General features: G+C 42.7%; 1 protein-coding gene across 1 annotated transcript in view; it reads right to left on the reverse strand.

Annotated features, from left to right (window-relative positions):
• Nucleotides 1–317: 317 nt before the first annotated feature.
• LOC147424963 (HVA22-like protein k) overlaps nt 318–16,526 on the reverse strand; it is a 76,225-nt gene continuing 60,016 nt past the window's right edge. The window contains exons 8-9 of the mRNA XM_086500445.1: nt 808–880; nt 318–713 (exon numbers count right to left, since the gene is read on the reverse strand). Coding sequence (XP_086356571.1) covers nt 562–713; nt 808–880 — 225 coding nt within the window. The 3' untranslated portion in view covers nt 318–561. The remainder of the gene's footprint in view (nt 714–807; nt 881–16,526) is intronic.

Below are 16,526 nucleotides of genomic sequence, written 5' to 3' on the forward strand. Positions count from 1 at the left end.
TAGCATTTAAGAACGAAACTATGATATGAAGGTATCCACCTAAAACGATCATTATCTTATCTCCAAAGCTTACTAAAAAGACCAGCCGAACACTAACGCCTTTGTCACTGGCAGGCCAAAAACAAACCAATCATGACATGTTCTCTCACAAAATGGGTATTCATGTTATGTACGTTTGTAACTCTTAACACAGCACAAAAACATCCGGGCAATCACACAGAAAGTGAATGGCAAAGCACTGGAGACTACGTACTGCAAAGGTCAAACCAAGCACAGCTAGTGTGATTGGAGTCTGGATGTACAGAAATTTACAAAGCTAGACAAAAACTATATGCTCAATAAGATGAAATATAAACAGTCTCTCGCCTATAAATCCTTTACCACCTTCACGACTACGAAGTGGGCTGCTGACTATTTAAATGGCGTAAATTATTGGGAAAATTTGTGTGGCCTTGCGAGAGAAATGCCAAGACTCTACAATACCCATGGCCATTCTGGAGATTTTAGGCATGTACCTTAAAAAATTCTGTATGTAACTGGCATTAGCGTAGAATCACCCCCTCAGAGGCATCCATCACTGACAGGGAGTCCTGAAGAGCTCTCCTCTTCATGCTCCGACACAATCTCGACAAATTCAGCAACTTCTGTGACAGAGCTTGTCTGTATGTCTGCGCTTCGTAACGATCGATAAACTTCGGTTGCAACTGTAAACACTGGATGCAAGCATGAACACTTTTGAGGTTTTCATCGCGCACAAATATGTACATATTCATTATTTGTTTATTTATATTAAAACCAAAACATTACCTCGCTGAGCCAGCCTGCAGAGAAGAGTTTTCAGAAGCTTCACCTCTTGCAAATGAAGAGTGAAGAAAGTGTTCTGCACAGAGCAACAGCATCATGATTATAAGTAAACAGTATCTTGCAAGTTTCACAAAGCCATCAAATTAGAAGCATGACTGCTTGGTACAGATGATGGTTCTAGACTTGATTCAGGTATGATAGGTTCTTCACTGTTGTGAACACAGTTCGTGATAACATCTACTCCTTACAGTCAGTCGTTGATAAGGATGCATTGTGAAGACACGGGAGTCCTGTTCTTCTGGTGATGAAAAAGGATGCAGAGATGTTCCAGTCTCATGTGTGAAACTTGTGAGCTAAAGATATGAGATCGTGACAGAGCATTTTGATTTGATGCTGAAATGTTAATAGTACGCCTTTACATGGAGGGACATCATGTTATGAACAGAGACAAGGCAGCCTTCCAATGGGACGCTACCAAGAGTTTCGTTGTATAAACAGATGTCGTACGTCCAACAAACACTCGGGCATGGCCAAAAAGGAACCCGGTGGAACTGCAGTACTACAAAACGATAACTAGCCTCCTATCATCCAGATCACGAGAAAGCACATTATGCATGGGTTTGAGTGTGCCTTGAGGCTCACTACTTCGCATTATGCTGTGACCCTCCCAGCACATCTCCGTTCATTCCTTAAGTGGCAATCATGTCAAAGGTGCAGTAGAAAAGGTGATTCGGATGATGATCAAGTCTGCAACTGCAAGCAAACCTCCTCTCAAACATGGGCAGCCACTGGATCTCCAATCTATCGCGATAGAACTCCACAAAACAAGCCTCCAAACTGGGGCAACCAACATCTGAAAACACCTGTAGCCAAAACCTGAAAAACAAGGCTAAAGGAAAGGAAGGCGGGTAAGAGAAGGGGGGGAGACTGCATGAGAGAGAGAGAGAGAGAGAGAGAGAGAGAGAGAGAGAGAGAGAGAGAGAGAGCGCACGTAAGTTTCAAGGGGATAAGTGAGTGAGTTAGTTGAAACTCACTTACCCTTTATTATTTGTATAAGGACCAATTTAATAAGTTAGTGGCCAAGTTCAAACAAAATAACATGCACCTCCCATAGACTTAGCAGGCATGCTACATACATCAGAATGTACAAGATCTAGCACACAAGATTTACGAGAGACACCAGAGTAATAAGAACGCTTTACTTGCTTGCCTTATTGACATTCATTACAAAAATCAAGCTTTGTGCCTTTAGCATCAAGCTTGTTCAAAGTACAAAAGCTTAGAAAGGCCTTTTTGACTCATATGGCCAAGCCTCTTGTGCCACAACTCCATGTGAGAGTTAATTTCAGCCAATGCAATAAACTTGCCCAACACGGCCATTCCATGCATACAGTAAAGTGTCCCTTTCTTTGCGCCCTTTACAATCAGCCTTGAGCCTTTGGTCATTTTCCATGATCCTCTCTCAAACAAGATGTTGTAACCATGCATATCCATCTGACCAACAGAAAGCAGACTCTTATTGATTCCCGACACATATCTAACATCATGCAAGACAAGCTCATTCGTGCCATCTATGGAGAGATGCACAATGCCAATACCCTCAATGGAACATGCATGATTGTTTCCAAGGTATACATGGCCACGCTTGCCTACATCAAAAGTAGAGAAACACTCCTTGATAGGAGTCACATGAAATAAAGCACAGGAATCAACAATCCAAGTCTGGGACAATGCATCATTGACAGTCAACAAAGCATCAATAAGATCACTCTTGGTGATCTGCATGTCCTGTGAATGAACATTTAGAGAGGCATCAAAGTCATAAGCATCATCATCTGACAAAGTGGCACACAAGATGTCCTCTACATCTAACAGCTCCTCAATCACGACACTAGAAGCCACATTGGCCTTCTCTTTGTCCTTTGAGCTATCCTACGCATCTGCCTTGACTTCCTTCTTCTCTTTCTTTTTGTCTCCGCTATTCTTTTTCCTTTCTAACTCAGCTTTATAGAACCTGCAGTCGGATTTCTTGTGACCTTTCCTGCCACATTGATAGCAAGTCACATCACCCTCGTCTTTGCTTGCATTTCCCCTTTCTTTACTCTTACTCTTTACTCCTTTGTTCATAAGCATTTTTCTTTTCTGTCCTGCCTCTAACCATGTTGGCAAAGTTGCCTCCCTCTCCACTTGCTTTCCTCCTGATTTCTTCATTCAAGATAGAACCCCTAACACAATCAAAGGTCAAATTGGGGTTATTGGACAACGAAACCACCAAAGTTTCCCATGACTCAGGTAAGGTCATAAGCAAGAAGATAGCTTTCAGCTTATCATCAAAAGGGGGCACGCCAAAATCCTCTAATTGCGACAAAGTACCTGCGAACAATAAGTGCTATGCCGCGCTCTTGGGCTCATCTAGTTGCATGCCAACAAGTTTTCGCATCAAGTGCACCTGGTTGACAGGCGTTGTATTTTCATACATTCCCTTTAACTTCTCCCACACATCAAAAGCAATCGTGAGTTCTTTCACATCAATGACGGTCTCATCGGTCATGGCCATTTTAATGTATGTAACGGCCTTCCTGTTCATGCTAACCCATGCTTCATCCGTCATATTCTGTGGCTTCACCTGTTCAAGTGCCCCTTCGCAATCCTTAAGAAATAGGATTCCCTGAATCCTATCTTTCCAAAGATCAAAACCTTTTCCATCGAACCTCCTAATCTCGAAGAGGTTCTTCACATCCGAAGAAGATGAGGCTATAGTTGCACGAAATAAGAGGGATAATACGCTGAATTCTTGGACAAAATGCGCAAAAATCGGAGTATAGCCTCACAGAGATGTGCACTACAGCTCCAAATGGTCACAGGAGCAATTTGGGGCAAAATAGGTCGATTTGGGCACAAAATTCAATTTCTGAAATTTATGCGCAGGAAATTTCAGCGAGCGAATTTGTGCCCAAAAACAACAAATTTAGTTGTTTTTAGCCTCAGAGGAGATACAGAAGGCTAATACACAGCCTTTAGAAGCATGTAAGCGCAAAAGCCCCAATTTGTAGCATCAAAATTGCATGAAATTGAGCCACAAATAGTCATACATAGCAAAAATTTGTCAAATGTGCGTGGATTGCATCAATTTGCACTTTCCCCAATGTAATCGCACTATAAAAACACTTGCAAAAACCTGGGTAAATCTGAAATTTGCTTAAAACACCTGTTTTAGGACTTGTTTTTCGGCGATTTTAGTGTTTTCGGGTAGCGGAGACTTAGCAAAAGTATTCCCACACCTTAATCCATCATTTGCAAAACCTGTATTTTGCTGTCATAACCTGTAATTTGCTGTTTTTGACCTAATTTCAACCTGTTTTGGGTCAATTTGGGTTGCCGGGAGCTCTCTAGTGTCCGGAGACGAGTCCTTTGGCGACAAAATTGCAAAATCTCGCGTGAAAGTTAACCTTCTTAGCTGAAATTCAGCATTTGCAAGTTTGGGGGCAAACCCTAATCGGGCTCTGATACCAGTTGATGAGCGCGCGGTGGTGTGTGCAATGAAAGAGCACGCGAGAGTGTGCGGGGTGTGTGCAAGGAGAGATGGCGAAGGCCAGCAGCAAGCTGGGCGTTAGCAGATAGAGAGAGAGAGAGAGAGAGAGAGAGAGAGAGAGAGAGAGAGAGAGAGAGAGAGAGAGAGAGAGAGCACGTAAGTTTCAAGGAGATAAGTGAGTGAGTTAGTTGAAACTCACTTACCCTTTATTATTTGTATGAGGACCAATTTAATAAGTTAGTGGCCAAGTTCAATGTGAACTTGGCCAAAGGTTAGTACCTTTAAAATATACATTAGAAGGGGGCCATTTGGGCCTTTAACCCGAGAGAGAGAGAGAGAGAGAGAGAGAGAGAGAGAGAGAGAGAGAGAGAGAGAATGATCAGAAAACACTTCAGATAGGAGGGAAAAAACTCTAGACAGATGTAGTCCCAAATGCTGGCTCTATCTTCTCACTAGAAGTAATAATGCAAAGGGAGGGGCAGGGGGTCCCTTTATGGGGCTTCTTCTCATCTGCCTGACTAACATACCAAAACCCAGGGGACTGGCTCGCTACTGCTGCCTGCAACCCCCTCACCATTGCTAACCCTCCCCTTCCTCCCTCGCGTAGCCCCCCCAACCCCCCCCCCCCCCCCCCCTCCCCCCCCGCTCACCTCCTGCGCATTGCCATCCCTCTCACCACAACGCGCTGCTCCCCTTGCGGGGCCTCTGCTTGCTTGCAGCATGCTGCCCAATGCCCGCCCCTTTCGCCTTGTCCCTAGCCTGCAGCCATCCATTTGTTAAGAGTTTTGGCATCTCAAGTGAACTGCCCAATGTGATCCCATTATCTATTTTGTCTTTTAGGTATTTACTTTACTTATTTGTCATGTGTCTGGGTAGGGCAATTTCCTGAGGTTGGTATATATGCAACCAAAGTCAAAACTGGTCCTGTAGTCAATTTCTCTTTCAAAGTCTAATAGGCAGTCACCTCTGTGGGTCCCCACGAGAAAGGGACTCCTTTCTGTGTCAGAATGTGCAAAGGGGAAACGACCTCTGCAAATTTTCTAACGAACCGTCGGTAGTAAGAACATAAGCCCAAGAAGCTTCTAACTGTCACAAGACGGACACCACGTGCCAATAGAAAAGAACAGACTGAAGAGACTTTTAGCACTTCAATAACAACTGAACTGAGAGAGAGAAAGAGAGACGACACGCGACACGGAGTGGCGGAATTCCACCCCAGACAGTATTGGCCCCAAACCTTGCCGCCCCTTTCGGTATTTCTTTATATTGCATCAACACAGTACAAGCAGATACTCCAAACTCTACACCTTCTCCAAAGAAGCATGCCAGAGAATGAGCCCTAGCCTCATATTTAAAGGCCCTTGGCCCAAAAAGCAGTTCATATGAAAAGCCTTCAAAACTCAAAAGCATCTGGTCCAAAAGCAATGCTCAAAAGCTGTCACCGTAAAATCCGGAATTCCGTACAACTGCCACGTCGCAGCCAGCACAAAATGCGAAAATCCGTACAGCCTGCCAAGTCATCATGTCAATGCAAATTTCGAAAATCTGCAACGTCATCAATTTCTGTGTGTGTGTGCGGGTCCTGTTTTATTTTAATCCTTTATGTCACTTGGGGCCCCATCGGACGAGGTCCCCATAAGTTGGTAGGACTTCTTCTTCTGTTACTTGTTCTTCTTAGGGTTTAGGCCCCTCGGTCAGCATCTGCAAGTTGGCTCCATTCTTTAGGCTTTGACACGTAACAGTTTGTTACATCTTCCCTTCTTCAAAGAGAGTAATCGTCCGCGATTACAGCATGTCTGCAAAACAACTCAAGTTAGCTCAAAAATTTCCGAGAGACAATCAGTTTGCTCTTTTTGTTAAGAAGTTAATCTTCGCGAGCCGCCCCCTTTGATCAGTAGGAGGATCAGCACTAGTTCAACATTGGAAATAGAAATGAACATGCCGAGCTAAACTTTTCCTAACAAACATTCTTTCCTATCTCAAACAATATATCCAATAATCATTCTTTCCTACTTAGAATTTAATATACATTTCAGTTCAAATGCCGAGGTTTCCGTTGGTCTTCTCCAACATGTTTAGGGATATGTTCTTTCCTAACTTATCGTATGCAATGTTAAATTAAACAAACTTGAATTAAAATGTGACCTATCTCCTCCATTTCCTCGTCATTGACCTGTGAGTTGGCCGGTACTTGGTCGCCCATGGGAGCTTTTCCTTTCCCATTCACGTTGCTTGTTCCTGCCTCGCGATCGTGGGCACCACCGAAGCGAGTTCTCTTTACCGGGGCCATTTTATACTCACTACTTAATTGACAAACTTAAAGAAAAAAACTAATGTCCTAGAGTACCATAACAACCAAGATGACAGATTAGAATCACTGAACAATTCCTTTTATACGAGAGGGTTAGATTTCCTTCAAGACATAGTAATTTATGGATAGTATCTTACTTGTTCTATGGGAATTGGCTCTAAAATTAAATACTTGATCTAGGTAATTAGGAATTTCAGATTTTTACTAATCAAATTACTAGAGGGGTGAATTAAACATGCTCAATTACCTTCCTAATGTAAATAGAAAGATGTAGAATTACCATATGTATAGGTGAGAGGATTTTCCCTTCCTAGTGGATTAATGACGGATTAATTTTCCTTAATTACATCCTAATCTATGAACAGATTGAATCTAAGTTAGTTACTCAAACATTGTGTGGTAATAGGGTGAAATTGACCAATTCCACATCATTGTCGGCTTGATATTTATTTACTATGATGACTAGCGTGAGATTTCTTCTTACTAATCATGCATTAATCTATAATTAGGAGAGGTTAATGGCTTGCATAATTAACTATTAGATTAAGAATTATGTAGTAGACTAATGATATGGAGAATTGGAGAGCATCTATTGAGTAATATAGCTATGATTAATCATAATAGTTGCGAGATTAAGAGAATGATAGAGAGATTTGCAGCAAAGCATAAAATAAATTTGAGTTTAATACGATTAGGGGCTGAAATCTACTCGAAATTCTAATCCAATGGAGTTCTCAAGATGAGAATCAGGCAGCACTTCCCTCCTTTGCTTCTTCTCCAAAAACTGTATGTCGACAACACCTCCCCAAGGTGTGTGTGCAAGTGTGTGTTCTGAGTGAGTGTGAGAGCATATATGTGTGTGTGTGTAAGCACACTCTTATATAGGCCCTCCCATGCTAAAAATCGACCCAAGCTGCTATAAGCATCTGTAGAGCACTCACTTCATGCATGGTAAGTCCAGTTACATGGCTACCAAGTGTCCAGTTAGCTAGTCTAACTATCTAACTGACTCTCACACTCTCTCTCAAGCATGGCAACTCTCCCACACCTCCCTAGAGATAAGAGGGCGCCTCTTAGCTGCTAAAGCAAGCTCTCAGTGGCCTGAGTCCTGTTCCCACACAGTCTCGAGCCCCGGTGTCTTCCCGCACAACCTTAGGAAATTTTGACTTTAGGCTAAAACGGGCGATACGAGTCGGAATTTAATGCCGTAAATTGCTATACTAAACTCTAACCAAGGTGTAACTGTCCGAGTACCTGCCATATTTAGCAGCGCAGCTTGGGTCGATTTTCAGCATGAGAGGGCCTATATAAGAGTGTGCTTACACACACACACATATATGCTCTCACACCCACTCAGAACACACACTTGCACACACACCTTGGGGAGGTGTTGTCGACATACAGTTTTTGGAGAAGAAGCAAAGGAGGGAAGTGCTGCCCGATTCTCATCTTGAGAACTCCATTGGATCAGAATTTCGAGTAGATTTCAGCCCCTAATCATATTAAACTCAAATTTATTTTATGCTTTGCTGCAAATCTCTCTATCATTCTCTTAATCTCGCAACTATTATGATTAATCATAGCTATATTACTCAATAGATGCTCTCCAATTCTCCATATCATTAGTCTACTACATAATTCTTAATCTAATAGTTAATTATGCAAGCCATTAACCTCTCCTAATCATAGATTAATGCATGATTAGTAAGAAGAAATCTCACGCTAGTCATCATAGTAAATAAATATCAAGCCGACAATGATGTGGAATTGGTCAATTTCACCCTATTACCACACAATGTTTGAGTAACTAACTTAGATTCAATCTGTTCATAGATTAAGATGTAATTAAGGAAAATTAATCCGTCCTTAATCCACTAGGAAGGGAAAATCCTCTCACCTATACATATGGTAATTCTACATCTTTCTATTTACATTAGGAAGATAATTGAGCATGTTTAATTCACCCCTCTAGTAATTTGATTAGTAAAAATTTGAAATTCTTAATTACCTAGATCAAGTATTTAATTTTAGAGCCAATTCCCATAGAACAAGTAAGACACTATCCATAAATTACTATGTCTTGAAGGAAATCTAACCCACTCGTATAAAAGGATTGTTCAGTGATTCTAATCTGTCATCTTGGTTGTTATGGTACTCTCGAACATTAGTCTTTTTCTCCAAGTTTGTTAATTAAGTAGTGAGTATAAAATGGCCCCGGTAAAGAAAACTCGTTTCGGTGGTGCCCACGACCGCGATGCAAGAACAAGCAACGTGAATGGGAAAGGAAAAGCTCCCATGGACGACCAAGTACCGGCCAACTCACAGGTCAATGACGAGGAAATGGAAGAGGTAGGTCACATTTTAATTCAAGTTTGTTTAATTTAACATTGCATACGATAAGTTATGAAAGAACATATCCCTAAACATGTTGGAGAGGACCAACGGAAAGCTCAACATTTGAACTGAAATGTATATTAAATTCTAAGTAGGAAAGAATGATTGTTCGATAAACTGTTTGAGATAGGAAAGAATGTCTGCTAGGGAAAATTTAGCTCGGCATGTTCATTTCTATTTCCAATGTTGAACTAGTCCTGATCCCCCTACTGATCACAGGGGACGGCTCGCAAAGATTTCGCAGTAGCTAGAGATACTAGCTTAGGGCCTCTATCCACGACTTGTGTTCTTTGCGGTGGATACCCACGTCTTGCGTTCTATGCGGTGGGAATGTCCACATCGTGCGTTCTATGCGGTGGACATACCTAGTTGTATGGACAGCTAGGCGACAACGCGAGGAGTAAACTCTCGTTGGAGGGGGGATGTTGTACCTCCAAAACGTTGGAATTTTAATGAATAAGTTTTGAGTAAAATTTTTACTAGAGTTACTGTCTTGGTGCCGCTTTGCAATACTGGTTAAAGGGCTGTCTTAATGAACCTTGTGAATCGGAACCTAATCAAGGAACTTATATGTTGAACATCCATTGTGGTAGTAATTAGGACGCACAAAAAAGTGTGAGTGTGGGGGTGGAAAGTGAGGACTTGGCTCAGGTTGCCAATGCCTATGAGAAGGGTGGTTCCGATTGGTCGGGAACTCTTCGTCCCCATAGTGTTATAAATCAACACTAGTATTACTCATTGCCCCTAGAGCGGCGAAGTCTCAAGTGTACGTGCCTCTAAAACATGGGAAAAAAGGCACTCGGGATTTCTCTCCTCTCGGAAGGTGAGTCTTAGGATCGCTAGATAAGTTAAGCACGCTTCCCCTGCGAGATAGAGCTAGATCTCGTTGCTAGTAGGCTCGAGCTCAACTCACTTTGTGATGAGAGATCGTCCGCTAGATGAACCCTGAACGACTTTGTTTGCTTCCGCTATAGATCTAGTGGCCACCAGGTTTACCATCAGATCCGCCGTCTCAATGGTGGCCACTAGATCTATAGCGGAAGCAAACAAAGTGGTTCAGGGTTCATCTAGCGGACGATCTCTCATCACAAAGTGAGTCGAGCTTGAGCCTACTAGCAACGAGATCTAGCTCCACCTTGCAAGGGAAGCGTGATTAACTTATTTAGCGATCTTAAGACCCACCTTCCAAGAGGAGAGAAATCCAGAATGCCTTTTTCTCCATGTTTCAGAGGCACGTACACTCGAGACCTCGCCGCTCTTGGGGCAATGAGTAATACTAGCGTCAACTTATAGAACTATGGGGACAAAGAGTTCCCGACCAATCGGGACCACCCTTCTCATAGGCATTGGCAACCTGGGCCAAGCCCCCACTTTCCACCCCCACACTGACACTCTTTGTGTGTCCTAATTACTATCACAATGGTTGTTCAACATAAAAATTCCTTGATTAGGTTCCGACTCACAAGTTCCTTAATAAAGCCCTGCAACCAGTATTGCAAACCGGCACCAAGACAGTAATTCTAGTAAAAATTTTACTCAAAACTTATTCATTAAAATTCCAATATTCTGGAGGTACAACATCTCCCCTCCAACAGTTTACTCCTCCCGTTGTCGCCTAGCTGCCCATACAACTAGGTATGTCCACCGCATAGAACGCACGACATGGACATTCCCACCGCATAGAACACAAAACATAGGTCCCTACCGCAAAGAACGCAAGACATGGGTAAAGGCCCTAAGCTAGTAACTCTAGCTACTGCGAAATCATCGCGAGCCGCCCCCTGTGATCAGTAGAGGGATCAGGACTAGTTCAACATTGGAAATAGAAATGAATATGCCGAGCTAAATTTTCCCTAGCAGACATTCTTTCCTATTTCAAACAGTATATCCAACAACCATTCTTTCCTACTTAGAATTTAATATACATATCAATTCAAATGCTGAAGTTTCCGTCGGATTTCTCCAACATCTTTAGGGATATGTTCTTTCCTAACTTATCGTATGCAATGTTAAATTAAACAAACTTGAATAAAAATGTGACCTACCTCATCCATTTCCTCGTCATTGACCCGTGAGATGGTCGGTACTTGGTCGTCCATGGGAGCTTTTCCTTTCCCATTCACGTTGCTTGTTCTCGCCTCGCGATCGTGAGCACCACCGAAGCGAGTTCTCTTTACCGGGGCCATTTTATATTCACTACTTAATTGACAAACTTGGAGAAAAAGACTAATGTCCGAGAGTACCATAACAACCAAGATGACAGATTAGAATCACTAAACAATTCCTCTTATACGAGAGGGTTGGATAGACATAGTAATTTATGGCTAGTACCTTACTTGTTCTATGGGAATTGGCTCTAAAGTTAAATACTTGGCCTAAGTAATTAGGAATTTCAAATTTTTACTAATTAAATTACTAGAAAGGTGAATTAGAGATGCTCAATCACCTTCCTAATGTAAGTAGAGAGATGCAGAACTACCATATGCATAGATGAGAGAATTTTTTCTTCCTAGTGGATTAATGACGGATTAATTTTCCTTAATTACATCCTAATCTATGAACAGATTGAATCTAACTTAGTTACTCCAACATTGTGTGGTAATAAGGTGAAATTGACCAATTCCACATCATTGTTGGCTTAACATTTATTTACTATGATGACTAGCGGTAGATTTCTTCTTACTAATCATGCATTAATCTATGATTAGGAGAGGTTCCCACACAGCCCTCGAGTCCCGGTGCCTCCCCGCACAACCTTAGGAAATTTTGACTTTAGGCTAAAACGGGCGATACGAGTCGGAATTTAATGCCGTAAATTGCTATACTAAGCTCTAACTAAGGTGTATCTGTCCGAGTACCTGCCATATTTAGCAGTCCCCGGGATCCGAAAATGCATTTTTTTCAAATTCGGGATACGGATGCAGTTTTTCGAGAAGGTCAAAACTAAACGGGTCGGGTGACCAAAAACTTACTATTTCGGAATTTTTTCACGAAAATTATTTTAATTCACTTTTGAAAGCTTTATAACATTCTAAACATCATGGCACTGAGACAAAATTTGAAAAACTGCTTAAAATAGTAGCTTTTTCCATTAGCTACTCAATGACTACCTCGTCACTCCCCCCGCAAATAACCTAAAAAGGTTCGGGCCATGAGCTCAGAGGACTGTACAACCGAACGCTCCCCAGACCGCAGTCTGCGTTGCTCGGAGGTTCAAGAATACAACCAAACGCTCCCCAGGCATCGACCTGCGTCGTTCGGAGGTTTTCTAGCATACAACGGAACGCTCCCCAGGCATCGGTCTGCGTCGTTCCGAGGTTTTCAAACATACAACGAAACGCTCCCCAGGCATCTGCCTGCCTCGTTTTGAGGTTCAAACAATACCAAAACAGTATTTCTCACTTCTCAATCCCGAAGTAAAATCACCAATCAATGGAACAGGTATTAAAACCAAAGTCAAACGTTTCAAATCGGCACCAAAACAAGTTCAAAATAAATACCATCCATTTCAAACAAATTTCAAACAGGATCACTAAACAAGATCAAACAGAAATCAAACTTAAAAAGCAATCTCGACATCAATCAAGCTCGAAAAGTCGACTGACTTTCCATCTTGAAACCTACACCGAAAATTAGGGTTAAGTTCCTTCCATAAGGTCATAGCCGAGCACAGCATGGTCCCTCAGCTCTTGGACAGACAATGTTTCTTTGGCGGCGATGGTAGTCCCAAGAGATAGCAATCACACCGAACCTCCAAGGTCATCTGCTCGTGAAGAGACATCTACTGAGAGATGTCGAGAAATTTCAAGTTATAATCTGCTAGGGTTTCCATGGCAAGCATTTCAGGATACCCCACTCTACCAGAAGTTGCACTCCGAAGGAAGATGTCAAAAACCATATAACTTCGGACAAGTTTTTTTCTTGAAAGCTTGCCAAGTACTTGGAGTGTGCGGCTTGGTAGCTATAGACATCAACATCTGCATGGCACTGGCTTTGAGAAAAACAATGACTCGAAACAAATATCGGACCTTCTTTGCAAGTGATCTTAATGGCTTATGCCCTGTAAGACATGAGCGGTGAAGACGGGAGCGTGTCTGATGCGCAATGAAGTAAGGGTGGGAGTGGCTAATAAGTCCAGGTTGGAGGACGAAGATACCTCAAATAAAATTCCAATAGCTCTATCTGCTCTTTTGTAGGACCGGTATGCTTTCAGAAAAGCACACGCCTGATGCTTTGATACCACTGTCACAAGACGGGCACCACATGCCAATAGAAAAGAACAGACTGAACAGACTTTTAGCACTTCAATAACAACTAAACTGAGAGAGAGAGAGAGAGAGAGAGAGAGAGAGAGACGACACGGACACGGAATGGCGGAATTCCACCCCAGAGAGTATTGGCCCCAAACCTTGGCGTCCCTTTTGGTATTTTCCTTTATATTGCATCAACACAGTACAAGCCGGTACTCCAGACTCTGCACCTTCTCCAGGAAGCATGCCAGAGAATGAGCCCTAGCCTCATATTTAAAGGCCCTTGGCCTAAAAAGCAGTTCACGTGAAAAGCCTTCAAAACTCAAAGGCATCTGGTCCAAAAGCAATGCTCAAAAGCTGCCAACGTAGAATCCGAAATTCCATACAGCTGCCACATCAGCAGCCAGCACAAAACGCGGAAATCCGTACAGCCTGCCATGTCATCATCTCAACGCAAATTTCGAAAATCTACCACGTCATCAGTTTTTGTGTGTGCGGGTGCTGCTTTATTTTAATCCTTTGTCACTTGGGGCCCCATCGGACGGGGTCCCCATAAGTTGGTAGGACTTCTGCTGTGACTTGTTCTTCTTAGGGTTTAGGCCCCTCGGCCAGCATCTGCAAGTTGGCTCCATTCTTTAGGCTTTGACATGTCAGCAGTTTGTTACACTAACTTCATGAATATTCTTCAAGTCGAGTCAATCACATATAGTCTCAATCTTGGCCGGGTCCATCTGTACTCCTGCTGCTACAATGTGTCCCAAAAAGTGTATCTCCGGTAAGAAAAATTCACTCTTCTTGGCATTGATTACTAACTTGTGATCTCGCAATGCCTGAAAGACCTGTAGCAGATGGTATCTATGTTCTGCCTCATCCTTGGAGAAGACTATGATGTCATCAAAGAAAGTGCCAACAAAAGATCTGTACTCTCTGAAAATCCTATCCATCATTCGATTAAAAGTCACTGGAGCATTGGTAAGGCCAAAAGGCATCACCAAAAATTCATATAAACCGAAGCTCGTCCGAAAAGCTGTCTTGTAGACATCTCCCGACGCGATTCGGATCTAATGATATCCGCTTTTCAAATCGATCCTGTTGAAACAAGAGGATCCCTGTAATTGGTCAAGAATATCATCGATCCTCAAAATCAAAAATCTGTTCTTGATGGTGATTTTATTGAGAGCTCTATAATCAATGGACATTCTCCAAGATTCGTCTTTCTTTAAAACCAACAACACCGGAGAGCAGTAGGTACTCGACTGGATAAGACCCTTTTCCAAGAGGTCTTTCACTTGGTTCATAATCTCTTCATTCTCGACTCAGCTAACACGGTAAGATGGCCGGTTCGGTGGTGTGCTTCCAGATATCATATCAATGGTATGATCCTCAGGACGAGATGGTGGCAACTCGCCTGGAAGGCCTTAGAAAAGTTATCGGCATGAGTGTGGAGAAAATCTTGGCGTTCTTTATCAAGTTCAAACATATTCGTTTTGTATTCATCATTTAACTCTTTCAAATAGATCAAGTAAACAAACAGACTAGATTTCATTAATTTGGAAACGGCCGAAGCCGATACAATAGGGACAGACTCGCCCTTCAGTTTCACATCAAGTACAATTTTTTGGCCCTTTTCATTTGTCAAAGTCGCTTTCTTTGCCCGATAATCGACCACGGTGTTGTTCTTATGGTACCAAGGGACTCCAAGGAGGACGTCACAACCTTCTACGGGCATTATGTAAAAGTTCTCGTGCCCCAATTACCCCTGACAATGTAACCGAAGTTTGCCAATGACAGGTGTAATGGCTATGTCCCGTCCGGGTGCCGCTAGAACTACCTCTGCTGGTGATCCCATTCAATCGGGTGTAATCTCAAGCTACGCCGCCAATTGAGGTGAAATGAAGTTGGCCTTGGCTCCTTTATCAAAGAAAATCAGGGCTTCTTGATCTTTCACTTTGCCCCAAGCTTGGCAAAGTTCCGTACTTTCATCAATCATGCTTGGGTCAGTACCTACGCAATCTGGAACTAGTCCTGCTTTCATCTTGCCTTTTCTGCCACGTTCCTCTGCTGCTCTCAAACTCTCTATCCTATCTTCATTCTGTTCTTGTTGTGCCTTTTTGGGGCACTTCGCAGAGACGTGCCCATGTTCCTCGCATCCAAAACACTTCCCTTCTTTGATGTAACTGGCCCTCTCTCGAAGAGTGAGCCGGGGTCGTGTATCCTTGTCTTTCTTTTCTTGAGAACTCTCTCTCTTTCTACTTTCATTGTTAGAAGTCTGTTGGGTTCTCTGAGTCAAGATCTCACAGATTTAGCAAGCAAGCTCATTTCATTCCAGTGAAGAAAACAGTCAAGCCGAACCACTTAGCGAGACTGTTTGTGGCCCAAATCTTCAGATTACATGACATGCTCGAGACAATTGTCTCCGACAAGGACCCCAGATTTACAAGTTTGTTTTGGAAGGCTATTTGGGAGAATATTGGCACACGCTTGCAGCTCTCGTCATCTTTCCACCTGCAGACTAACGGGCAATCTAAGATTGCCATTTCAGTGGCACTAGATTTATTGAAGTCTTACATCTCGGATCAGAAGACTCAATGGGAAAAGCATTTACCTTTGGTGGAATTTGCCTACAATAACACAATACACTCTTCGACGGGGAAGGCACCATTTGAGATTATTGAAGGTGCTACGAAGGTTCCACCCTTCCTAAGCACGAAAGATAAGATTTTTGAAACCAATGAGTACACGCGTGACTTGGACACGGCTTTTGCCAAGGTCCGCGAGGCTTTGCAAACATCTCAAGAAAGACAAAAAAAGGCAGCAGATCGCCATCATCGCGATTTGAAATTGAAGGAGAACGATTGGGTGCTCTTACGTTTTCAAAAGGCACGCCTAAGAAAGAAAAAGGAAAAGGAGAGGCTTTTCCAAAGCTTAGTATGCGCTACTACGGACCTTTCCAGATCTCCGAAAAGATAAATGATGTCTCCTTTAGACTGAAGCTGCCCAAAACTTGGAGGATTCACAATGCTTTTCATGTGAAGCCTTTTAAAGGCGATGTGCCCGAAGATGGGGAGCTGATGAGCAACCGGAAGTGGAAGAAAACGAGGAGATCCTTGTTCCAGAACACATATTGGCACATAAAGACAGAAAGATTAAGGGTAAAGCGATAAGGCGGTTCTTGGTTAAATTCAAGAACTATCCTGCATTGGATGCATTGGATGCAGGAGGACCTAGCAGATAC

The sequence above is a fragment of the Adiantum capillus-veneris genome, chromosome 25, assembly GCF_014529385.1.
Source record: "Adiantum capillus-veneris isolate H3 chromosome 25, ASM1452938v2, whole genome shotgun sequence".
NCBI classification, from domain to species: Eukaryota; Viridiplantae; Streptophyta; class Polypodiopsida; order Polypodiales; family Pteridaceae; genus Adiantum; species Adiantum capillus-veneris.